Raw genomic sequence first — 26419 nt, forward strand, 5'->3', positions numbered from 1 at the left:
TGTCTTTGGTTCTCTCAGTTTCATAAATCATTATTAAAAAATGGGTACTCTTGGCCATCAAGGAACCAACCTTGTATTTTTCACTGCATCTTGAACAATTCTGCCACAATGGTTTGCTTTAATGCAAAGGTACCTCAATGCTGTCAGAGATGTGGACATTTATGTTCCATGATCCAATTTGGATCATTGCATATGAACTGAATATTGATGGAGTGGAAACAATTGTGGATTCTGAAGGCAAGAGAATTTTGTACATAAAATGCAATGTCTTCAATGTCCACAAGGAAATTGCTCAGCTGGTGAACAGCAAATAAGTTTGGCTGCTGGATACATCTTTGAATTGTAGATAAACTGTCTTCCATAGCATTTTGCAGTAAGTCAGAGGCACAGAATGTAGGGAGATGTGGCGACTTTGACAGACACCTGTAGTGTTGCTCGTATTGTGGAGATGGGCTTGAGGTCATTTTCTAGAAGACATCAGCAGAGTGTCACAGCTTCTACCAGTAAAAATTGTAAGGACAGCTTTCTCCAAGCTTACTGAGGTAAATGTATATCTGCCTAAAGAATCAGCTGGATTTGGCAGACTTTTTTTCCTCCTCCTCTAGATGGCAAAGGAAGATGTGATTTTCATCAGAGTATCTATATAAATGTTTCCTAACCCCCATCCTTTCACCAAAAACCAATGAAACACTCACTTTTTATAGCAATCCAAAATCAATATCCTCCCACAACATAAATCAGTTTAAAATAATTATGGAAACAGATTAAAAACAAATGGTAAAGGGACAATATAAAATGGAAAAGGGGTAATTTCAATGATTTAAGATCAAACAATGTACAGGCACATTGGAAAAGCTGTTTATAGTATAAGCCATTAATGGGAACAAAATATTTCAGGGTCAAAATGAGCAAGTTATTTTGAACAGAAAACTCAGACCATTAAAACTTAATGTGCCCTGGATGACAAAGGAAATAAAAGTTAAAATAATGAGATAAAAGGGAACTTTTAACAACTGTCAGGGGCAAGACACCATTACTAATTGTTAAGATTATGGAAAATACAGGGAGGATTTGATGAAGTTAGGATAGAAGGCAAAAAGACAGTTCCAGAAAAGACTATCAATCATCACTAATTTTAACACTTAAGTATCTGAAGCTTATACAAGAAAGAGTTGAATTTATCAAGGACTGAAAGGGAAATCTTCATCTTGAGACAGAAGAATTGCTGAAGTATCAAAAAGGAAGCAGATGATGTGAGAATGGACCCCACAGTTAGTGCTGCAGCATCAGTGCTTCAGGGACCTGGGTTCAATACAGACCTCAGGTCCTATCTATGTGGACTTTGCACATTCTCAATCTGATTGTGTGGGTTTCCCCTGGGTTCTCCAGTTTCCTGTGTTCTGATCCTGTTAATGGCTTACAGTATACTGTAATCAGCTTTTCCAATGTGCCTGTACACTGTTTGATCTTAATCATTAAATTACCCCTTTTCCATTTTAAATTGTCCCTTTACCATTTCTTTTTAATCTGTTTCCATAATTATTTTAAACTGGAGCAATATTTGTCAAATATTTTCCATTGAAATGAAGCTTGGAATAGAAACTACTTTATTGACTAATGATATATTAATCTAATTACGCTGAAGATCAACAAACCTGCTTGAATCTGAAGGATTAGGTTTAGTCTGCTTTGGTCATTTAAATCTATTAAACCAATAATGAAGACAGAAGCTCACTTTTTTCCAATATAATAGTCTCCAGTGAAAAATTGAACATTTATCATGAAGCAAATTGGGTTAATATTTTGCTAAACATTACAACCTATTCTCTGCTGCCATACAATCTACTAAATTTGCTATCTTTCTATACTGAAAACTCTCATCCTCCCCTTGTTAATAATAATGCCCATTGATTTTGTGTTTTCTGACCTTCAGAAACCAGGATAGATAGATTTAAAAATCAATCTTTTGAAGAACAAGTCTGATGGTAGTGGCATTAGAGAACATAAAACTAAACCTTGACGTCATGTAGTGCTTTGGATTGGTAATGTCAATTACATGGAACAATTGTTCCTTGAGAATATTTTTGTTGACTCAAATGCAAAATAGGTATTGAACTTCAAATTCCAGACATGCTTTAGGAGCTAAAGTACACCAGGCAGCAGTTCTAAAGCTTCACTAACTAACTTCTGGCAAATGAACTATGACCATGCTGTCAGATTTGGAATTCCAATCATGCCTCAAGTACATTACACCACCTGATATCAGGAAGAGACTGTGTCCAGGAAAAATGTTAGTTAAATTCCCCAAGGCAAGAAGATAACAATGTTTTAAGCTAATATGCATCACTGAGGAACTCATGTTTAGGACAAATTACCTTCCAGTCTAAAACAGTTTCTTCCTTCTAATATCATGCATCATTTCTTCAGTGACCAGGCCAAAAAGCAAATTCTTTACCAAGTTCTCTCTCCACCATTTCAATTCAAGATGCAAGGTGACATGCAAGAACCATGTCCAAGACTGACACAGTTATAAGTGGTGAACTTCACCTAATACCCTGCAGACAAAAAGCACTTTGTTTTGCCATGTCTTTAATGGATGAGAGAAATGATCATGGAAAAATATGTGTTCACCGAGATGCCAGAGAGTGACTATCCTCCCACATCCACACATCGCCAATATCAAGTATCTTTTGGCTCTGGTAGGGAAAAGAAGAGTGGAGCTAAGGGGAGGGACGGGGGAGGAAGAAAATGAACTCAAGCCTCAAAAGACTTAAAATCAAAAGATCAGAATCATAACAGCTCTGAAGGAGGCCATTTAGTCCATGCTGGCTCTCTATAAACCAGTCAATCAATCCCACTTCCCCACATTTTAGCTGTAGCCTACAAATAATTTTCACTCACATTCGTACAAATCCTTTTCTGAATACCTTACCCTGCTTCTATTAGTCTTAATCACTCTGTGTAAAAAAAAGTATTTTCTCACATCCCCCTATATCTTTTAATTATCATTTTGAACCCATGTCTCTTAATTCTACAAGCATTCACAAATGAGAACAGCTTCTCTCTATTCTTTCTATCTAACCCATTATGACCTTGTATAAACCTCAAATCTACTCTCAACCTTCTCTGTTCCAAGTTCAACACCTCAACATACTCAAGACATCTCAAAACTGTTGCAATCAATTAATTTTCAAAACTTGTGGCAGCCAAATGCATTGCGCAACCTCCTTAAAGTAAGTAGATATAAACTTTGCAAACTTGGAGGCCCTAGTTGAAAGAGGAATGTTGGCCAAGACATCAAATTTCAAATTGCTAGAAATTCATCCTCAATCATCCTCATCCTATATGCACCAGTCAATGTCAATGGAGGGCGTTGGATGCTTGTCCGGTTAAAATGACTGAAATTACATATTTACCATAAAACCATGCAAATCATGCTGTTTCTGATTTTAAGGAACACTTATGGACAGGCCCACTCTAAGCCCTAATAACCTTGAATTGTTCCGGGTCCAATGAATTTCATTCTGGTTTTAGCAATGGAGCTATCACATCTTTACCATGATTGGGCACACTGCAGGGTTTCATCAACTTATTGTTAACACCTACATCACTATCATTTTTACCTGTCCCTCTCTCTCTCTCTTCAGTTTATTAATTGATGTCTCGTTCAAAACAAAGTCCAACTATCAAGGACGATCAAATAAACCTATCTGATAACAAATGCCATATGACACAAAATTAATATTTATTTACTTAAATATTACATGAAAAATAATGTAATAGTTAACCATAAAGATCAATAAAAACTACTGGAAATTAATCAAAGATAAATGTTCAGAATTTGTACAAAGTTGGCAATCAAAATCCAATTTACTCTTTTACAGAAAACATTTTATTAGAATTGTCTTTTTTTATAACCTTTGCCCCCATTGCCCTCTTTCTCAAAGTACTCAATTATTTTAGAAACAAAAAGGAAGCAATAACTTTGTTGGGGGTATACTTCAGGTCCCTTAGCTAGGAGATACAAGAGCAGATATGTAGGCAAATCACAAAGAAGTGTAAGAGTAAGTGCAGGGCCAGATTTCAACTTCTCTAATATTTACTGGGATCACCTTACTGGGAAAGCTTACAGAGAATGGAATTTTTAAAGTACATCCAGGAGAGCTTCTTGAGCTAGTACATAGATAGTCCGGCCTAATCTCAGGGAACGTAGCCAGACACATCCTTATAATGTCAGCGGGAGAGCATTTTGAGATGGTGAACATAAGGTAATAAGGTAATGAAGTTTAGATTTGGAAATTAAGGCCCTGAACTGGGGGAATGCTGATATCAATGTCCTATGGCAGAGCCTGCTAAAAGTAAACCAGGAGCAGCTACCTGCAGGTACATTTATGTCCAACAAGTGGAAGTCATTTCAAAGTGAAATAGTGAGGGTTCAGAGAAAACATTTTTTTCATAGGACTGATAGGCAAGGTAGCAAGTCCAAGGAACCCTGGATGTCAATCACTAATAAGGTTTGAATAAAGAAAAATGAAAACATTATGGCAGGTATAGAGAAATGAAAATGGGAGGACATGCCTTAAGGAGGAGAGAAGCTGCGTGTGTGCTGGGGGTGGAGGGACAGCAGAGGAACGACATATTTAAAGAAATTGGGAGGACTAAGAGGGGCATGAAATATCACTGATGGACAAGATTAATGAAAATCCTAAAGCATTTTATTAGTATAAAGGAGGAGGTATTAGATGTCTCAGCAAGTTTAGCCCAAGAAAACATCAGGAGTAGGCCACCTGACCCTTCAAGCCTGCCCCACCATTCAAGTATAATCATGGGGGATTTACTCAAGCCTCAACTCCTCTTCTGTGCCAGTTCCCCATAAACCTCAGTTCCCCGATCTTTATCTACCTCCACTTTAAATGATTCTAACAATCTACCTTCTGTGCATCTCCATTTCAAATAACTGGCCCCTTATCTTAAAAATACGCCCCCTCATTCAAGACTTTCCCGCTAGTGAAGGCATCTCAATCCTGTCATCACCCCCTCCCCCCCAATGCTTCAATAAAATCACACCTCGTCCCTATAAACTCCAAAGAATACATTCAGACCCAACCTGTTTCATGCCTCTTGATTGGACAACCCTCTCATCCCAGGAATTAGCCTGGTGAATCTCTTTCAGACTGCCTCCGATGCCACCATATCATTTCTTAGGAAAAGGGACCAAAACTGTGCACAGTACTCCAGGTTTGGCCTCATCAACACATTTATGCAATTGTAACAAAATTGCACTATTTCTAAATTCCTGCCCTTTAGTAACGAAGGGTGATACATCATTTTCACTCTAAATTATTTGCTGCACCTGCCTCTAACTTCTTGTGATTCATGCAGAAGAACACTTAAATCCCTCTCTATTTCACTCATTTCAGTCTCTTTCCATTTAGATAAAAATCTTCCTTTTGATTCTTATCAAAGTGCATGACCTCACATACTTTCCCACATTAAACTCTATTTGCCAAGTTTTCGCCCATTCACTCCATCTATATGCCATTGCAGAGTCACAATATCCTCATCACAACTTGCTCTTCCACCTGTTTTCATATCATTGGCAAACCTGGATGGCTTAAGGTCTGTCCCTTCCTCCAGACTATGAATATAAATTGTAAATAATTGAGGGTGGAAAAAAGTGGATAAATATCCAGGGCCAGATGAGATTATCCTAGGCTTCCATGGAAGGTAAAGGAAGAGATCGCCAGAGCCCTGACGAGATTTTTAAATCTTTGTGGACCACAGATGAGATCCAGATGACTAGTGGACAGCAAATGTGGGACCCTTATTCAAGACACGCAGCAGGAATAAGCCAAGTTATTTGAGGCCTGTGAGTGTAATATCAGTGGTCTGAAAATTATTGGAAAGAATTCTGAGGGACAGGATTAATCTGCATTCGGAAAGGCGGGGATTAACCGAAGACGGTCAGCAATGATTTTGTCAAGGGAGATCTGGTTGACAATTTGATTGAGTTTTTCCAAAGAGGTAACAAATGTGTTGATAAGGGTAATGTGGTTGATGAAGCCCACGTAAACCTCAGTGAAGCCATTAACAAGTTCCCATCTGGGAAACTGGTCCAAAAGGTCAGAGCCAATTGAATCCGGGGCAACTTGACAATGAACTCAAAATTGCCTTGGTAATAGGAGGCAGAGGATGATAATGGAGGGTTGTTTCTGTGATGTGACGTCTGAGATAAGTGGCGTACCATAGAGATCAGTACTGGGATCTTTACCGTTTGCTATACACATTAACAGTACAGATATAAATGTAGGAGGTTTAAGAAGTTTGTAAATGACACAAAAATCAGTGGTGTTGTTGATAATGAACAGGAAAATTGTAGGATGATATTGATCAGTTGGTAAGATGAGCAGAGCAATGGTAGATGGAATTTAAATCATGCTAAGAGCAAAATGATGAACTTTGGGAGGACTAATAAGGTCAGGATATACACAATGAATTGCAGGGCCTTAGGGAGTACTGATGAACAGAGGGACCTCATGTACAAGTCAAAAGATCCTTGAAGGTGACAGCACAGGTACACAAGGTAGGGAAGAAGGCATCCGGGATACTTACTTTCATAAGTCAGGATAATGAATATAAGAGCAAGGAAGTTACAGTTCAACTTTATAAAACATTGCTTAGTCCACAGCTCAGGTACTGTGTACTTTTCTGGTCACCACACCGTAGGAACGATGTGACTGCATTGAAGTAGGTCCAGAAGAGATTCACCAGGATCTTTCCAGGGACGGAGCGTATCCGTTATGAGAGAGTAGGTTTGTTTTCCTTGAAGTGGAGGAGGCTGGGGTGGGGGAAACAATTTATGAGGGGCATAGATAGGGTAGATAGTAAGAAACTTTCTCCATAGCAGAGGTGCCCAAAACTAAATGCGTAGTTTTAGTGCAACAAACAAGCACTTGAATCGTAAGGCAAAGGAGGCTATAGTGGTAAACAGCATTATAATTGATGGGTACTTGATGGTCCGCATGGACATTGTGAGCCAAGGGGCTTTTTTATGTGCTGTATGTCTCTATGACAATTGCACCAGCACTTTAATACTTACTTACTCAAAAAGTACTCCATTCATAATGATGTACATGAAATTAAGCTGGTTTAATCAAATCTTAGAATCTATTGACTATGTATTTAACATCAAATCTATCAATAAAATATAATAACATACCTTTGCTTACTGTTAATGCTTGTAGAAGGACTTTCTGCTTTGGTGCAGCCATGGTCCCGAGACAATAATAATGGCTGGCAGAAAATACTATCTGGTGAAGGCAAATTGGAAACTTGTTCCACTAAATTATCCTGATCTTCTTTTAGAATTGTGGTATTATCTATTTGGTCTTCAGGACATTCACTCAAAAATGTCCTATGTACATTAGCCTCCAATAAAGCAGGCATATCAGGCTTCTTAGAGGGAGAGGTGTTATAACCCTGACCAAGATCCTCTTCAGACAGTTTTCCACTCTGTGTGTTTTCAGTACTAGTACTTCCAGTAGTAACGTCATCAATATTATAGTTTATACCACTCTCATCAACCTAAAAAGATCAAGAAAAGCACATATTTGTTTAACAGGATTAAAGCTGCAATGCAATGTAATATAAAATGATAACTGATAAATGCATTAATAGTGTGGTGCATTTTTTTAAGAATTACTAGATTGAAATGTAACATGAAATAGGTTATGAAGGCAATCCATAGCTTATAGTGTCCCTCACACACACATAATGAAACATTTGATTGTGCTTTTCCATGTCCATCACATACAAAAACCTGAAGCAAGCAGAATATGCTAGGGTGACATCGATCATCAGGCAACACCCCATTGATTCTTCTCTTGTGAGATTATTCACATAAATGCAACTAAATGTTGATCATGCACAGGAAAATAGATCTGAATAGCTCGAATAAGTCATGCAGCTGAACTATTAAAGTTTTAATTTTTTTTCTAATTTTTAAAAATTTTATTTTATTTACAGTGATCATCAATTACATACAAACCTACTGGGGAGAGAGTCTGAAGAGCTGCCAAGACTGCTGGAGGTGCAATGGAGTCATTCAGCACAGAAACAGGTTCTTTGGCTCACCATGTCCATGCCAACTATTTTGCCCACCTACACCAATCCCATTTGCCCATATTAGGAATGTATCCTTCCATGCCTTGCCTATTTAAATGTCTGTCTGTTTCCACCAGTTCCTCTGGCAGTGCGTTCCAGAGATCAACCATTCTCTGTGTAAAAATATTTACCCCTCAGGTCCCCTTTAAAACTCCTTCCTCTTACAAACCTATGCCCTCTTGATTTTGAAATGCCGACCTACCATGGGAAAAAATTCTGACTATCTACCCTATCAAGGCCTTTCATAATCTTATATACTTCTTTCAGGCCAGCCCAGAGCCTCCTTCACTCCGGGAAGAAAAAAAATGTCTATCCAATTTCTCCCCATTACCAAAGTCCTCCAATCCAGGCAACATCCTAGTAAATCTCCACTCTTACTTGTGCAATCACATCTTTCCTATAGTACAGTGATCAGAACTGCACACAATACTCAGTGTAACCATTGTTTTGTTAAGTTACAACATAAATGTCCCAACTCTTACATTCTATGCCTCACCCAATAAAGGCAAGCATGCCATCTGCCTTCTTCACAAACCTATCTACCTACATTGCTACTTTCAGGGAACAATGGACTTGGACCTCTTGGCCTTTCTGTTCATCAATATTCTTTAGTGCCCTACCACTTAATGTATATGTCCTACCCGTATTTAACTTCCCAAAATGCATCATCTCACACATCAGGAATAAATTCCATCTGCCAATGCTCCACCCAACTTTCCATCTGAGGAGGGAATTCTAGATGCAAAATCAAATTTTATCATTTCTTCACTACTCATACACTGACAATGTTCCTTTTGTATCTATTGCTCTGACAGTAATAAAAATTCATCCACAGTCGGAATTGTCGAGCACTGCACTCTGCATTTCCAAAACAAAGTACGCAGCACTACTGCTACTATATAGCACATTTAGTACTACCAACTAGGAATGAAATACGAACTAAGATGTTTAAGATCATTTATCAGGGAATTATTTTATAATTAGTTCACTTTAACTCCAGTTAATAACAAATACATTTTTTCCATTAACATTGATGCATGAATCAGAATAACCATTTTGAAAATTTGTCACCAAAGTCTTTGGCCTTCTTCAGAAATGGGCCAAAATATTTTGGAGTGACTTACCTGATCAACAACCATACAATTGGCATAAATTTCTGCTCTGCCATTTAACATGGAAGAAAGCCTGGCTGGAAGTGTGGATGGCTGTGGTTTTGACTTTTTTAAGAATTCTTGCGAAGTATTTTTGCACTCTATGACCACAAAAGGAAACACAAGTATTTAATATCTAGTAAAGAGTGGTTAAATCAACTGAAACTTTTACTCTATCTTCTAAAGAAGCCATTGTAGATCTGAGGATCTGGAATGAACATTTTTGGCAAAGACTCAAAATCAGTGATGCAGTAATTGGGCTCAAAAAATGGTACTATATTTTCATTAGCATTTAAACAGTGCATTACTAAAGTTGATTTTCATCAAATGCTGAATCCATTTTGGCTTTTTGAAGGATTCCTGTGAGAAATGCTTGCACACAGAGTACAAACAAAATAACATGGGTTGCATAAAGTGACACTGTCTTCCAGTCAGAATTAAGATGACCAGGAAACCCCTGAAACCACATTGGCCAGTCGGAGACTGGGATTGGTTTTATACACATAATTTGAGTGCATCCAGCCTTTGTCCACTATATTCTGCTAGAAGAATTATTGTGCTTTTGGAGAGAAGCTATTGCAGTTTTGATCTTGCCCGAGTTCTGTTTGCTACATAAAGTGGCACCTCTAGATTACAGTTGTATCAACTCTTTGATAGGGATTAAAAACCCTGACAAAAGTTCCTTTTACCTCAGTATGTTGGATATGGTGTACCTTCATGCTAGAATTAGATGAGTAATGATTTTGCACTTGCATATTTTATGGTGACTTGTGCTGATCCGCAATCCACTCATGCCTTAACAAGTATTTTGTGAAAAAGCTTCAACTTGTAGTTTTGCGAAGTGTTAACAAAAAATGCCTTTGAAGTCTATGTGGGGAGCATCAATAAGGTGGACCATTATCCACAATAAAATTCAACTAGAATAGTCAGATAATTCTACAATGCAAAGCACCATCTTTCTCAAAAAATGCCATTGCAAAATTTGACCAGATTAGTGATCAGAGTTCCCATAGCAAAATGGCTATAGATCTATATGGAGGCCAGGAGGCATAGCACACCATCCCCCACCTCTTGCCACTACACCCACAAGCCACTGGTGAGTGGTTACAATGAAATTTGAATATTTGCTATGGAAATCATATCACAAAATGTATAATGCAATGATTGTTCATTGCTGTTAATCAAATAATACTGGAAAAAACTCTATTCCCTAGTTTGGTTTCTGGACTGCCTCAGTAATACTAGAATGATAAGATTAAATTTGCAAAGTTTAATTATTAACCATTGCTGAAAGGAATGCTGAAATAAACTTTATTTAGAATTAATATAAATCTGTACACCAGAATTATACACAGCACAGTATCTTAGGCTGAACTAGTGTTTGATACAACTCTAGCATGGCTCTCTACACTTATATCCTAGAGAATCCCTTTAGCCTTTTTATTTACTTTTCCTTTTAACTTTCAGGATCAATGGACATTCACTTTCTATGGGTTGATCTTTACTTTTAGATAGTGAAGAAACCCTAATCCATTTTAGAGATGACTCACTGTAGACATGTTGTATTGCTTGTGAACTGCAGTGAATATTCAGTATCATTGATGGAATTGACAATGCTATAGAATGTTCTATGCTAAGTGGGACTTTGGAGCTGGATTCATAGAGCCTAGCAGGGAAACTTCTCCACATCTCTTACTTGTGCCTTGTACATGATAGAAAGTCTTTGCAAATAAAGTTGAGATCATCACTGAAGAATTCTGAAGCTATGGTAATAGGGGCTTGTTTCAGGCTAGTGTCTGAAGAGTGGATATTCTCAAGTCACCGGTGGAGACCTGGCACTGAATGCTATAGGGAAACGTTGGACTCGGCCTTGTTTGAAATGAACAATGCAGGTGTTTGTGCAGCAAGATGGTAACTCAACATTATCTTCAGAACTCCAATTATTGGCAAAATCCTGCTGCATGCAAGCAGAGACTAGGTCTTCATTCAAGCCCTAATTCTGTGGAGTGGGATTCTCAGCTGAACTGCAGGTAGCCTGGGACAGTCCACTAAAAACTGATGCTCTCTCCATGCTACCTCTTAATCCTTCCTTCTCCTCATCCTCCCCACCCCCACACACCAAGCACTGGCAGGGGTGGAATACACAAGAAGTGCTGGAGGAACTCAGCAGGTCAGGCAACATCCATGGAGGGAAATAAACAGTCGACATTTTGGGCTGATACCCTTCATCAGGACTGGAAAGGAAGAGGGCAGAAGCCAGAATAAGAAGGTGGGGGTGGGGGGCAGGGGAGGGGGAGGGGCACACACAGGCAGATAATAGGTGAGTTTAAGTGATAGGCGAGTCTTGGTGAGAGGGGGATGGTAGGAGGGTGGGGGAGGGGGGGGAGAAGATGTAATAAGCTGAGAGGTGATAGGTAAAAGAGGCAAAGGGCTGAAGAAGAAGGAATCCTGTAGGAGAGGGCAGTGGACCATGGAATAAAGGGTGGAGGAGGGGAGGAGAGGAGATGGGCAGGTCATCAAGGCGGGGGAAGGAAGCCACAGGAATAAGGGAAGACAAAGGAGTTTGGGGGGGGGGGGGAAGGGAGAAAAAAGAAGGGGTGGGGTTACCGGAAGTTAGAGAAATCGATGTTGAGACCATCAGGTTGGAGAGTCCCAAGGCGGAATATGAGGTGTTGTTCCTCCAACCTGTGTCTGGCCTCAACATGGCAGTAGAGGAGTGGGACATGTCAGTATAAGATAAGGTCACACGTACATCAAAACACACAGTGAAATGCAGCTTTTGCGTAGAGTGTTCTGGGGGCAGCCCGCAAGTGTCACTGCGCTTCCGGCGCCAACATAGCATGCCCACAACTTCCTAACCCGTATGCCTTTGGAATGTGGGAGGAAACCGGAGCACCCGGAGGAAACCTACACAGACACAGGGAGAACGTACAAACTCCTTACAGACAGCGGCTGGAATTAAACTCGCATCTCTGGCGCTGTAATAGTGTTACACTAACCGCTGCACTAACTGCTACCATGCCTGTCCATGGGAGTGGGATGTGGAATTGATGTGGGTGGCCAACGGGAGGTCATTGCAGTTGCGGCAGACGGAGCGAAGGTGCTCGATGAAGCAGTCACCCAATCTATGTCAGGTCTCACCAATGTACAGGAGGCCGTACTGGGTGCGCCAGATGCAATACATGACACCCTCTGACTCAGAGGTGAAGCGCTGCCTCACCTGGCAGTGGTGGCTACAGCAGGCACAAATCTGGAGAAAATCTGTGACTTCAGCAGCTTCACACAGCTGAGCTCAATAAACTCTCCATCAAATAAATCCATGACAAGCTGGCAAATATTTAAAGCTCTCTTTAAATAGCACAGGTGCAAGTCTGTTCAGGCCTTATTTCCTGTGACTGGCCCATACTATGTGTTATGTCAATCTAATGTAGCTGGACAGGCATCAAATGAGTTTTGCACATGGACTGATGTTACCACTGCTTACTGTGCACACTTTGGCTGCAGATTGCATGATGCAATGTTACAAGATTTAGGAGATGTGCTTTAACACTGAGATAGTGAATCACAATCAAAACTATCCACAGATAGGGACCCACGGCCCATAAAAATCCTGCAGTATACAATCAAATTTCCATCCTGTTATGATCTTTTATTTCTTCCTGTATCTAATGAGCAGCATCTGAGTTGCAACACAATTATTTTTAAACTGATATTGACCATAAATTAGGAATAAAGAACAGCTCTTGCTGGTAATGTCTACTTATAATTTCCCTTGTTACTTGAGATTATCTTCTTCCCTTCTAGGAGTTACTCATGTCTGACTCACAGTCAGTTGAAGATAGAGACTGTCTTAATTTTGACATCCTTTCCATCTTTTAACAACCAACTTATTTATATAACATAAGAAACCTATGGGAAAATTCACAGAAACAACATCAAACAAGTTTTACACCATGAGACAGAAGGAGACACAAGAACAGATTGCTAAAATCATGGTCAAGCATTAAGCAGGAGATATTTAGGGAGAGGAGATCAGACATCAGGGCCTTGGTATGTGAAGATACAGCAATTAAATTCAGGGATGATCAGTTTAGTGTTTTTTCTGGCTATAGATTAAATCCTAATAAGAGCAAATTTTTTCCATTAAATATGCAAACTCCAATTTACAGGCGATTACCTTTTAGATTGGTAACTGACTGTTTTATGTATTTATGTGTTAAAATTACCAAGAAACATAAGGACTTATTTAAAGCTAATCTATTGCCTTTAACTGACCATGTTAAACAATTATTTACTAAATGGTCCCCACTGTCTTTATCATTGGTAGGCCAAATTAATGCAGTTAAGATGAATATTTTACCAAAATTTTTATATTTATTTCAAGCGATTCCAACTTTCATCCTGAAATCTTTTTTTGACTCTATTGATTCTAAAATTCTTTCATATATTTGGCAGAATAAAAACCCAAGGCTAAGTAAGAAATATTTACAAAAACTTAAAAAGGATGTGGTATGGCCCTGCCTAACTTTAAATTATATTATTGGGCAATTAATATCAGATATTTAATTTTTTGGATACAAGATTCAGATAATTCAATGCCCCAAATGGGTACACCTTGAGCACCAATCAGTACTTGGATTTTCATTAGTTTCTATTTTAGAAGCTTCACTCCCTTTTGCACTTACCAAATTAAGTAAACATATGATTAACCCAATTGTTAAACATACAATACAAATATGGTTTCAATTTCGTAAATTTTTTGGATTGAATAAATTTAACTTGTCAAGTCCCATTCAATCTAATTTTTTCTTTCATCCATCCAGAGTTGACTCAGCTTTTTCCATATGGAAAAGGAAGGGAATAATATGTTTTCTTGATTTATTCATTGATAACTGTTTTTCATCTTTTGAACAACTGTCTAACAAATACAGTTTGTCTAGATCATGTTTTTTTCGATATTTGCAGAATAGAAATTTTTTAAAAGCTACTATACCCTCTTTTCTGACACCTTACAAAACTGAAATTATGGAAAAAAATTTAGGTCTTAATCCTTATCGGAAGGGCTTGATAGCAATAATTTATGATTTAATTATGAAAATACATCCAGAATCACTGGATAAAATTAAGAATGAATGGGAAAGTGAACTCCAAACATCTTTACCTACAGAGACATGGAAGAAAATTCTTCATTTAGTTAATACATCTTCAATGTGTGCCAGACACTCGTTGATACAGTTTAAGGTAGTTCACAGGACCCATATGTCAAAAGATAAGCTAGCCCATTTTTATCACCATATAAATCCTATATGTGACAGATGTAAATCGAATGTGGCTTCTCTGACGCATATGTTTTGGTCCTGTCCTCTTTTGGGAAAATATTGGAAAGACATTTTTAACATTATCTCAACTGTATTGAATATTGATTTACAACCTCAGCCTATCACTGCAATTTTTGGATTACCAAGGATAGAGTCTGGCCATTTATCTGCTTCCGCTAACCGTATGATTGCTTTTGTCACATTAATGGCCAAATGATCCATTTTGCTTAAATGGAAGGATCCAATACCCCCTACTACTTTTCAATGGTTCTCTCAAACTATATCATGTTTAAACTTAGAAAAAATTAGGAGTGGTACTGTCGATCCTTCGCTTAAATTTGAAGACATTTGGAGTCCATTTATTCAATACTTTCATATGATATAGATCCCTTTTCAATAACTTTTTGATTTGGAGGAACGGAGTTGACGACATAATATTGCTCTGTTTCTATTGAGAAATTTCAGTCCAGTTTTGTTTTCTTTTTTTTTGTCTTTTTTTGAATTTTCTTTTTAGTTTGGTGTGATTATTTACAATTTTTTATTGATTTGGGGATTTTTTTCTTTTCTTTTATATACACAATAAATCTTTTTCTTTCCTTTCTTTTATATTATATTCATCTACTAAGAGATCGTGAGATCTAAAGATTTTTTTTATATTTTATTATTCTTTATGATTATCTATGCCATGATTGTTCTCTTGATCTCTTTGTATTACAAGTACAACCATCGATGTTATATATTAATCTGTATTAATTTGGAAACTAACAAAAAGATTGAAAAAGAAAGTAAATTCAGGGATGATTCACAGGTCAGAATTGGAGGATTACAGGGACAGAGGTGTTTAGAAAGATAGGAGGTCAAAGCCCTAGATTTCAAAATAAGGCCAAGAATTCCAAAACTGGTGTTGCTTTACCAGAAACCAGTGTAGCATCTGTAAAGCATAGGGATAAATAGGACACAGTGGATACTAAGGCATGGATTTCTGAAGATTTTTTTTTACATAAGGTTTCATAGGTTTCTCCTTTGCTAATCCGAGTCTTCTGATCAACCTATGTTTTGACAATTAGATTGAAATGGTCCCAAATTAGCTAGAATTCCCAAACCCATTCCAACAGTTTTCAATTGTGGGACAACTCTGAGATTCCTTAATCATAAAGGGATGGAGAATTTCATAAATGACACTGGGCAGAATTTGCATTTCATCTCATGCAAACCCTATTACAACTTTTTAAATTTAAAGTTCAATTTAAATGATCTTCAAACTAAAGAATTCTTAATTTTATACAGATTTGGGATTAATGGGCAGATCCTAGAAGCATAAAACAAAGAGACCAAGTTCAACTCATACTGTTCTCCTGAACATTTTAAAGCAATACAAAGCATGGGATAAGCCTGGTATTAAGTCATTGATTCCATGAATGCGGTGGGAAACTTTGGAAGATGTTAATTTAGTAGGACTGGGCTTTTCTAAAATAAAAACAGGAAATACTGGAAACACTCAAACAGGTCAGCAGTCCCTATGGAGAGAAAGGCTTCAAATCAATAACCTTTCATCAGAACAAGTTACAAATTAAACAGGTTTTAGATTCCAGAAACCAGGGAGGGGTGAAGAGAATGAAGGAAATGTCCATGATCAGGAAGAACAGAGTGGTACATGGTGGTGGTGCTAACTTTGAGAAGGTTTGTTAATCACTGGCACCACCACTACTTACAAAACAAGAAATATAAATTAGCATGGCAGCACATTCACTGATAACTCATTATTAACTTTTTGAAGATGTCAAAAGCTGTTCTGGTCGCCACATTACAGGAAGGATGTGGAGGCTATGGAGAGGGTGCAGAGGAGGTTCACCAGAATGTTACCTTGATTAGAAAAGTATTAGGTACAAGGAGAGGTTGGACAAATTTCAATTGTTTTCTCTGGAGCATCGATGGCTAAAGGGTGACCTGATAGAAGTTTGTAAAATTATGAGAGGCATAGGCAGGGTAGATAATCAGAATCTTTTTCCAACTTTGGAAATGTCAAATACTCGAGGGCATTGTTTTAAGGTGAGAGGGGGAAAGTTTGAAGGACATTTACATGGTAAGTTTTTGTTTACTCAGTGTGGTAGGTGCCTGGAACACATTGCCAGTGGATGTGGTGGAAGTGGATACAATAGCAATGTTTAAGAGGCATTTATTCAGACACATGAACAGGCATGGAATTGAGGGATATACACCACATGCAGGCAGATGTACACTTTAAACTGGTATAATGGTCAGCACAGACATGGTGGGCCAAAGGGCCTGTTCCTGTGCTGTATTGTTCTAGGTTTTATTTTTCCTACCCCTACAACTCAAATGGCATAAAGGGCAAATGGGCATCATGTTGCTTCTATTAATAATGTACTTTTGCACATGTTAAAAGAATGTAAATGACTAGCTAATGAATTTGTCTGGTTTTCCATGTTGGTTTCCCTTCTTGAAAGGCAAGATAAGAAAGTCAATAATAAATTCTATACAGTAGTTTTAAATATTAGCGTAGATCAGTCCTTTAAGGACGCCATCAAGGAAACATGTTGATAAACCAAAAGATACTGTTAAATAAATATATTATCAACTAAAAATCAACCATTATCTATACAAAACCTCATCAGCTGGTTTCAGAATATTGTGTTACTGTTGCAAGGTTATCATGCAGAGGATCCACTTAAAAACATAAGAAATAGGAACAGAAGAGAACCATTTAGCCCTTGAAACCTGCTCCATTATTGATCAAGATCATGACTGATTTTCTATCTCAATGTCATTTTCTGACGTTATCCCCATACCCTTCAATTCCTTTATTACCAGAAATCTATTCATCTCTGTTCTGTGTGATCTCAATGACTGACCATCCACAGTACTCTGGGGTAGAGAATTTAAAGATCCACCACACTCATCTAAACTAAATGGCCTAATTCTTATTCTGGGACTGTGTCCTCTGATTCTTGATCCCTCAGTCAGGGAAAACATCTTGTCCACATTATCAAGCTCCATAAGGATTTTGTAAGTTTCATTAAAACCACGTCACTCTTCGTAACTCTAAAGAATACAGGCCTAATCTAGTCAATCTCTCTTCATATGGCTAAACCACCATTCCTTTCAGTATCAACATTTTTATTCTTATCGTTTAAAAACATGCTTTTATGCACCAAATGGATGAGCTCATATTTATCCACATTATAGAGTAATACAACACAAAACCAGACCCTTCAGCCCATGAAGCCTACACCAACCATTAAGCATCCATCTACACTGATCCCATTTCTCCTCTCATTTCCACATCAACTCACATCCCCATTTACTTCATCCCCCTACCCCTAACAGGAATTCTCCTGCCACCTACCTACCCTGGGAACAATTTACAGCAGTCAATTAACCTACTGTCACAAACCAGCAACAAAAGAAACACACTGAGCATGATTCAGTGTTAAAAACTATTTTATTAATCACTACTTATGATAATACGTAAAATAAAAGTAAAAATGTTAGTATGTTAGAATTCAAAAATGTTAAACCTTGAACGTTAACCCCAAAACTAAACTCTTCGTGTGTGTGTGTGGCAAAGTCCAAAACTCCCAGTTCCGGAATGGTTTTTAAAGTTCAGTTCCGCAAGCCATAAGGTGAAACATGAGCAAGGCCTTCTTCAACAACCACCGTTGTCTTAAGATAAGACGTAGACGTAGAGAAACATAGAGAGAGTAAATACGAAATCCAAATGTTCCACGATGGAACCCAAACGACACTCCAGTGTTTACTCGGTAGTGACTTCCTCACCCCGAAAAGCATCCGAATCGTGGTCATCCACACACAAATACCTGTTTCCTTCTACAGGTCAGCAACAAAGTGAACTCCACCGGATTACTTCCAACTTCCATACATGGATTTCAGTGGCAGACACAGTTATAGTTTCTCATCCATCGATAGAGAAAACTAGCAGGCTGGTGTCTCTCTCCCTTCTCTCTCTCTCTCCTTCTTCTTCTTCTTCTACACGTCATTATGTCCTTTATCTTCTATTGACGTAAGCACGCCACACACACAAATACACACACACTCTCTATCTTAAAGGGACATTCACTGAGTCCGTAACACTACCAATCAACATGTATTTGGAATGTGGGAGGAAACCAGAGCACCCAGGAGAAATCCACAAGGTCATAGGGAGAATGTGCAAACTAAACAGAGAGCACCCCAGGCCAGGGTCAAACCCAGGTCTCTGGAGCTGTGAAGCAGTAAATGATGTGCTACTGTGCCAACCTCTGCCATGGCAGATATATTCCATCTGCCCTGATCTCACCCTTTAACTTAGCTTGCCTATATCCTCTTGAAGCCTCTTTACATTCTGCTGACTACTCACATTCCTGCTTAGTTTCATATCATCAGCAAACTTGGAAGTATGACATTTGGTCCCCTTGGACAAATCATTGATATAGACTGTGAATGCCTGGAGCCCAAGTGTTGATCCCTGTGGTACCCCCACCAGACACAGCCTGCCAAGCTGAGAAAGACCTGTTTATTTCCACCCTGTTAACAAATTCTCGATCCATGCTGGTACATTACCCCAGTTGCATATGATCTAATAAGTTGCATACAATCTAACCTCATTGACCAACTTCTTGTTCAGAAGCCTTCTGATAATCTGAATACATCACATCTACTGATTCCCCCTCATCTATTTGCCAAATCCTCAAGACATTAGACAAACGTGAATTCCCTTTCCTAAATACATGCTGGCTCTGCTCACTCCTGTTTTTCTTTTTGAGGTGTTCTGTTGTTATATCTATTGTTGATACCAGCTACTACTGGTTCCATACTTCAGCTGTCAGGCTAACAGATCATGTTAGTTCTTAAGAAACTCTGAGATCTGTATTTGTTCCTCTGGATTTCAGAGTAGCAGATTTGAACCATTATTTCTCTCTCCCTATATTCTCTCTCCCTTCTTTTGTAATAATAGTTCAAATCTGCTACTCTCAAATCCACAGGAACAAATATAGAACCTCTAGAAAGAAGATGACCAAAGTGGCCACTTACTCCATTGCAAACTTTTTCAAAATTCTGTAATATACTTTCAGAGTTTCTTAAGAATTCAATTCTAATGAAAAATATTAATTAGTTGATATGAACATTTAACTTTAAATTAAACTTGAATGAAATGTTTAATACATCAGCATCCTAAAAATAAAGGTGATCTTATTCCAAGAATTGGATAACTCGAGAGGGTAGGTTTCTTTACAGCGTTCTTTGACAGAATGTTAATTTGTTGCTATTGTGCATGTACTAAATTTTTAAATGACTGATAATGCACAGTCGATTAAAACAGCAGACTGTGAATATAAATTAACTGTGAATATAAATCTACTTGTATATTCCTTTTTTTACTTTTAGTAAGCTACTAATTTGTTTCCCAGTTTTAAAACAGTTTATAGACATCATGTTGTGACCAAAACTTGGCCAAATAACTCTCGAAGGAATGATGTAACAAATTCAATAAAGTCATTCATTGAACTACAAACCTGCACATTATAACTTACAAACACACCTACAAACTTACACATGTATAACAAAAAGTTTTCAGTATTTCTTGTAAGATCTAATATTTAATTGTATAAATGACTATGCAGCTGAAGTGCTATTTGATAACATCATGTAATCAGCAAAACAATCATGCTATTGTTGAGTGCAATTGTAGATCAGAAGAATAAGGAGAAGTAATATAAATTAAATGGGACAATGTTAATAGTTTTGCAAGAAAAGAGCAATTTGAAGGTACATGTACGCAAGTCTATAAAGGTTGGGTTAAGGCAGCTGGTAAAAATGTGATATTCATCCTTTGCTAAGGAATCCAAAATTCTTAAGTGCTTAAAGAAGGTGGTATCCATCACTAAGGACCCACACCATCCGGGACATGCCCTCTTCTTGTCACTACCATTGGGGAAGAGGTACAGGAGCCCAAAGACCCAGATTCAATGATTTAGGAACAGCTTCTTCCCATCCGCCATCAGATTTCTGAATGGTCCATGACCCATGAATGTTATTCCATTTTCTTTGCACTATTTACTTATTTTGTAACTTACAGTAATTTTATGTCTTTGCACTGTACTGCTACCGCAAAACAACAAATTTCACTACATCTAAGTCAGTGATAATAAACCTGATTCTGATTCTGGAGTATAGGGTACTTACAATACCATGTTGTATTTTTAGTGCATGCACCTGAAAATAAATTCTTGTCCGAAGTTTACAGAAACAGCTGAATAAATACGAAAGGAAGGAAGTTAATCTGAACCTTTATAAAACACTGGGTGGACCACAGCTGAAACACTGTGGCCAGTTATGGACACTACACTTTGGAATGGTTGAACATGCCTTTGCAAGAGGTGAAGAAGAGACTCAAGGATACATGCTTAGCCCACTGCTCTATTCCCTCGACACTTATGACTGTGTGGCTAGGCACAGCTCAAATACCATCTATAAATTCACTGATGACACCACTGTTGTTGGCAGAATGTCAGATGGCGATGAGGAGGCATACAGGAGTGAGATAGATCGGCTGGTTGAGTGGTGTTATAACAACATTGCACTCAACATCAGCAAGACCAAGGAATTGATTGCGAACTTCGGGAAGGGGAAGTCAGGAGAACACACAGCAGTCTTAATTGAGGGGTCAGCGGTGGAAACGGTGAGCTGCTTCAAGTTCCTGGGCATCAACATCTCAGAGGATCTACCTTGGGCCCAACACATTGATGCAATCACGAAGAAGGCACAACAGCGGCTCTACTTCATTTGGAGATTTCATATGTCACCAAAGACTCTTGCAAGTGTCTACAGATGTACGGTGGAGAGCATTCTGACTGGTTACATCACCACCTGGTATGGAGGCTCCAATTCCAATACGCAGGATTGAGAGAGGCTGAAGAGGGTTGTAGACTCAGCCAGCTCCATCACAGGCACAACCCTCCCCACCATCAAGGACATCTTCAAGAGGCGGTGCCTCAAGAAGGCGGCATCTATCATTAAGGACCCTCACCACGCAGGACATGCCCTCTTCACATTACCACCATCAGGGAGGTGGTACAGGAGTCTGAAGACCCACACTCAACATTTCAGGAACAGCTTCTTCCCCTCCACCATCAAATTTCTGAACGGTCCATGAACCCATGAACATTACCTCATTAATCCTATTTTGCACTATTTACTTATTTTTGAAACTTAAAGTAATTTTTATGTCTTGCACTGTACTGCTGCCGCAAAACAACAAATTTCACGACATATGTCAGTGATAATAAACCTGATTCTGATTTGAATCTTCAGCAGGGATGACAGAATGAATTCTACAATTACATTAAAAGAAACTGATTGGGAGGTGGTGGCAGAGTTGTTCTCCCTGCAGCAGAATAAGTCAAGACCAGAAACAAAAAGGGTTAGTGGAACTAATTGTGCAGCTCTTTGAAAGAGCCTATGGGCTAAACTGTCTCTTTTGTGTGGAACCATCTTAATATTCCACATGGCTGGTGGGTAACACGTAGGTCAGGGTAAAGCCATAGAAATCCATGATGATTCTATTTAATTATATAACTTTTTTCAGGTTCTTGACGTGGACTTTGATTGTTGGGGGAGGGGGCTATCGGGGCAATGTTGTGCCATGGGGGCAAATTCCAAGAGGACCTTTTTGTCTTACAGATGTTTAGTGTACAACCCATCCTCTTGTACATATCAATTAAGGGATCAACAACGAATTGGAACTCTGCCTCCCAGTGTGCACGTATACAATCATCATCTATATACTGTGAATCAACAACTGAGCTTGGGGTGAATTTGGTTATCAAGTGAAGATGACGAAGGATGACCAGTTTCTTTTTGTTCTGTGAATTAACCCCACCTCAGCAAGAAGTTTATTGGTGGAGTGCAGTATTGCAGCTGGGAAGATGTTGGTCCAATGTCGGAATCTTACTTAGCTTCAATCTGAACTGGGATTGGATTTGGAACAATCCCATCAGTGAGGTTCAAGGCTTGGATGTTTTCATTGGGCAGTTATAGAATGGTAATTAATTTCAGAGGGCAGCAAATCTGAGAAGGATTCTCCATAACTCTTCTTATTTGATAGAGGTTGAAAATGACCATCTAGTGAGGTTGGTGCTCCTGTCTACATTTATATTGAAAGCCATCAGGCTGGATCTTTGGATGTTTGTGCCATTGATATTATTGTCAGCACTGTAAAAACCATATAACATAGTTATCAGTGAGTTGCTGGTCCTCTGGCTCTTTTTCCATCATCATTTGTTCTCCAGGTCACTTATTTTTTGGTTGGACTTGTGCCTTCAGATGTGTGTAGATCTGCTTTTTTCTTCCCCTTATATTTGTGGTTAATTAACTCATGAATCATCTGGACATTCTCATCAAAGCAGTCTCAGTGTTTCTTAGCAGAGAAGACATAGTCTCTAGGTCACAGGTGCTAATTACAGTCAACTTCAGAACAAATCAGTCACTGTGGACACTGCATCTCCTGTTGGTTGGTAGTTATCAGGAATTCTACTCCAACTTTGAGCAATCCCTGGCTCAAATCCCAACAACAGTCAAACATATCTGCCTGGATGACTGCACTGCCAAAATTCAGATAGCCACAAGCCTCTTAAAAGATATAAGCAGTCAATAAGGGAGTAGGGAAAGCCAAGTCCAATGGTGTCTTCCTCCTGTTTAAATGTTAAGTACACACCTTTGTCATAATCAAAACCCTATTTTGTCAGAGAGAGAAGTGTAGGCAACAGACCTGATACAAGCATTGGCACCTGCTAGAGGTCATCACTGTCCAAGTGAGGGACTACAAGGATGCCCATGCTATGACTGGCCCTGATAACTGCTAGACTAATCACCCTCTAACATAGGCGGTCAACTCAAACAACCTGGTTCGCAAATGGCCACAACAATAGTAATGCTCACATAGAAAAGGCCAGGTGCATAATAAAGAGACCCTATGAATCTAATTAGTCAATACCTCTTGACCTGTCAAACTGTAGCATCAGCACGCATACAACATATCACAATAGAGTAGAATATAATTGATGATGAGGAGGGATATCATTTTTCCGTACTTTTTTTTAAACTTACTGGCCAAAGATACCTAATGAGAAAACAATATTTTCAAGGAGAATAGTGCTATGATTGCTAGTACAATGCTCACCTTTTATAGCCTTTAGAACATAGAACAGTATAGCACAGGAACAGGCCCATAGGCCCACAATGTCCTTGCCAACCATGATGCCAATCCAAAATAATCCCATCTGTCTGCATAAGGTCCCTATCCCTCTATTCCCTGCATATTCATGTCTAAATGCCCCTTGAACGTTGCTATTGTAGCTGCTTCAATCACTTCCCCTGGCAGTGTGTTCCAGGCAGCCACCACTCTATGTAAAAAAAACTTGCCTTGTGAGTTTCCTTTAAACTTTCCCCAATACTAATGCCCTCTAGTATTTAACATTTCCACCCTGGGGAAAGAACTCTGACTATCTATGCTATCAATGCCTCTCATAATTTTATATACTTCTATCATCTCACACCTCAGCTTCCAGCACTCCAGAGAAAACAATTGAAGTTTGTCCAACCTTGCCTTATAGCTAATACTCTCCAATCCAGGCACTATCTTGGTGAACCTCTTCTGCACCCTTTCCAAAGTCTCCACATCCTTCCTGTAATTCAGCAGCCAGAACTACCAAATGTGGTCTAAGCAAAATTTCATACACCTGCAACATGACTTTCCAACTTTTATACTCAGCACACCAACCAATGAAGGTACATATGCAGACTTTGCCACCCTATCTATTTGTGTTTCCACCTTCAGGGAGCTATGGATTTGTACCCCAAGATCCCTCTGTACATCAGTGCTCCTAAAGGTCCAGCCATTTACTGGATACTTTCCTCCTGCATTTGACCTCCCAAAGTACAACACCTCATACTTGTCTGGATTAAGCTCCATCTGCCATTTCTCTGCCCACATTTCCAACTGATCTATATCCTGCTGAATTCTTTGACAACCTTCCGCACTATCCACAGCTCCACCAACATTTGTGTTATCTGCAAACTTACTGATCAGTCCACTAAATTGGATAATTTAATACTATCTACTAATCAGCCCATCAAATGATAAGAATTGTTCATCTTTGAGTTGATTGACACATTGCTGGTATTTACAGCTATCGTTTACCTGAACTGCAAAAATTCTGATCTTCTGAAGTGTACAGTAACAGAATGTGATAAAGGGCAGATCATTATGTGCTATTTTGTCTGCAAACAACAATGGGAGGCTACAGTTATATATGTAGATACCTGAAATGACTTGCACACTTAGATTTTTAAACAGTGCTTTTGTAAATGAATTCAATGAAAATGGTGAATGGCAGGCAGCTGTCTGCAATAAGCATCTATGTTATAACTTACTTTAAATCCTCAATCTCATTCACTGAAGAGAGGTAAAGAGTGATGTTAAATTCTTTCTCATAATTATTGACATTGTGAACAATTTGTGATGTTGCCCTCTTATCTATAAGGGAGAGGGAAATTTACATTGCATCTGCTTCGCTAGAATAATCCACCCTTTCAATTTATAACATTCTACATATTCAGCATAGCATCAAAAACACCTCTGAACTGTTCCTCTGACTGCAAAGCAGTTTGGAATGCCCAGTGTCATAAAAACTATCAGTCAGATGTGAAACTTCTTTCTCATTCTCTGGGTTAATTGGATCATAGCAATCTATTTGTATGTTACTGATGGATCCAGCTTTGCATCCTGCACCTTATTCCCATCCACCTACTCAATAACCACACCCTCCCAAATGGCAAGAGTTTATACAGAACTTATCTAATTTATCTTATTTTATCTAATGATTCATGAATGCACTGCTTGCAGTTTGCAACTACATGCACATGTTGAACTAAACAGAATCATATCTAGTCCCAGAGCGGAAATAAGCTCTTGCTAGATTTAACATAAGACCAATATAAACAGCCAGTCAATCACAAATCTCCAATTGAAATTAGTTTTAGAACACTGGCAGGTAATATAATAGCGAGATCACAGTCCATTAACTGACATGAGGCATTTTCCAGCATGAAACCCTGTGGGGTCATATTCTAATCAAGTCATCCTAAGCTACTTGAATGCAATCATGCAGGACAGAATATAAAAGACTCAGGACTATTAAACAAATATGCACATAAAATAGTACTGTATTCTTTTCCATTCTTCGGTGTTAACAATCTTTCAGTTGAAGTTTCAGCAATGATAAATAGCTCCCCCCTTTATTAGGTGCAACACAAGGCTTTGTGCAACATTAACAATGTAATGACAATTTGCAGTCGAATATAAAATTGCTCACTGTGCCTTTTTTGGAAAAAGGTGCGAAAACTTTTCAGATAAAAGGTGACTGATGTTTTATAACAGTCAATGCTCCACTTTCCCCACCACCAAAAGTTCCAGGAAAAGCACAGTGCACAGTGTTTTTCTCTTTTTGCAATAAATAACTTACACAAGAGATGCTGTTGAAACAGTGTGCAGCTTGTGCAGTGGAGTGCAATGGAGTGCCATGACACAGGTTCTGGTGAAAATAATTCATATACATTACTGTAGGAGGCAATTAAAACCCAACAATCTCACCCCTATTTTCATTCAGCATTGCAGGCACCCCTACTGATCCAGACAGGTGTCTCAATCATCAAGTAGAAAGCTCTCAGAAATACAGAGCAAATCAGGAAAAATGGTGGCAATTCCAC

General features: G+C 38.6%; 1 protein-coding gene across 8 annotated transcripts in view; it reads right to left on the reverse strand.

Annotated features, from left to right (window-relative positions):
- The window catches only part of arhgef28a (Rho guanine nucleotide exchange factor (GEF) 28a), a 283580-nt gene that overhangs the window by 129747 nt on the left and 127414 nt on the right, over positions 1 to 26419 (reverse strand). For all 8 annotated transcript variants that reach the window (XM_052019926.1, XM_052019922.1, XM_052019928.1 and 5 more), the window contains 2 exons: positions 9288 to 9415; positions 7220 to 7584 (listed from right to left, as the gene is read on the reverse strand). In XM_052019926.1, the coding sequence (XP_051875886.1) occupies positions 7220 to 7584; positions 9288 to 9415 (493 nt within the window). The remainder of the gene's footprint in view (positions 1 to 7219; positions 7585 to 9287; positions 9416 to 26419) is intronic.

Source organism: Pristis pectinata, chromosome 7 (assembly GCF_009764475.1).
Source record: "Pristis pectinata isolate sPriPec2 chromosome 7, sPriPec2.1.pri, whole genome shotgun sequence".
NCBI classification, from domain to species: Eukaryota; Metazoa; Chordata; class Chondrichthyes; order Rhinopristiformes; family Pristidae; genus Pristis; species Pristis pectinata.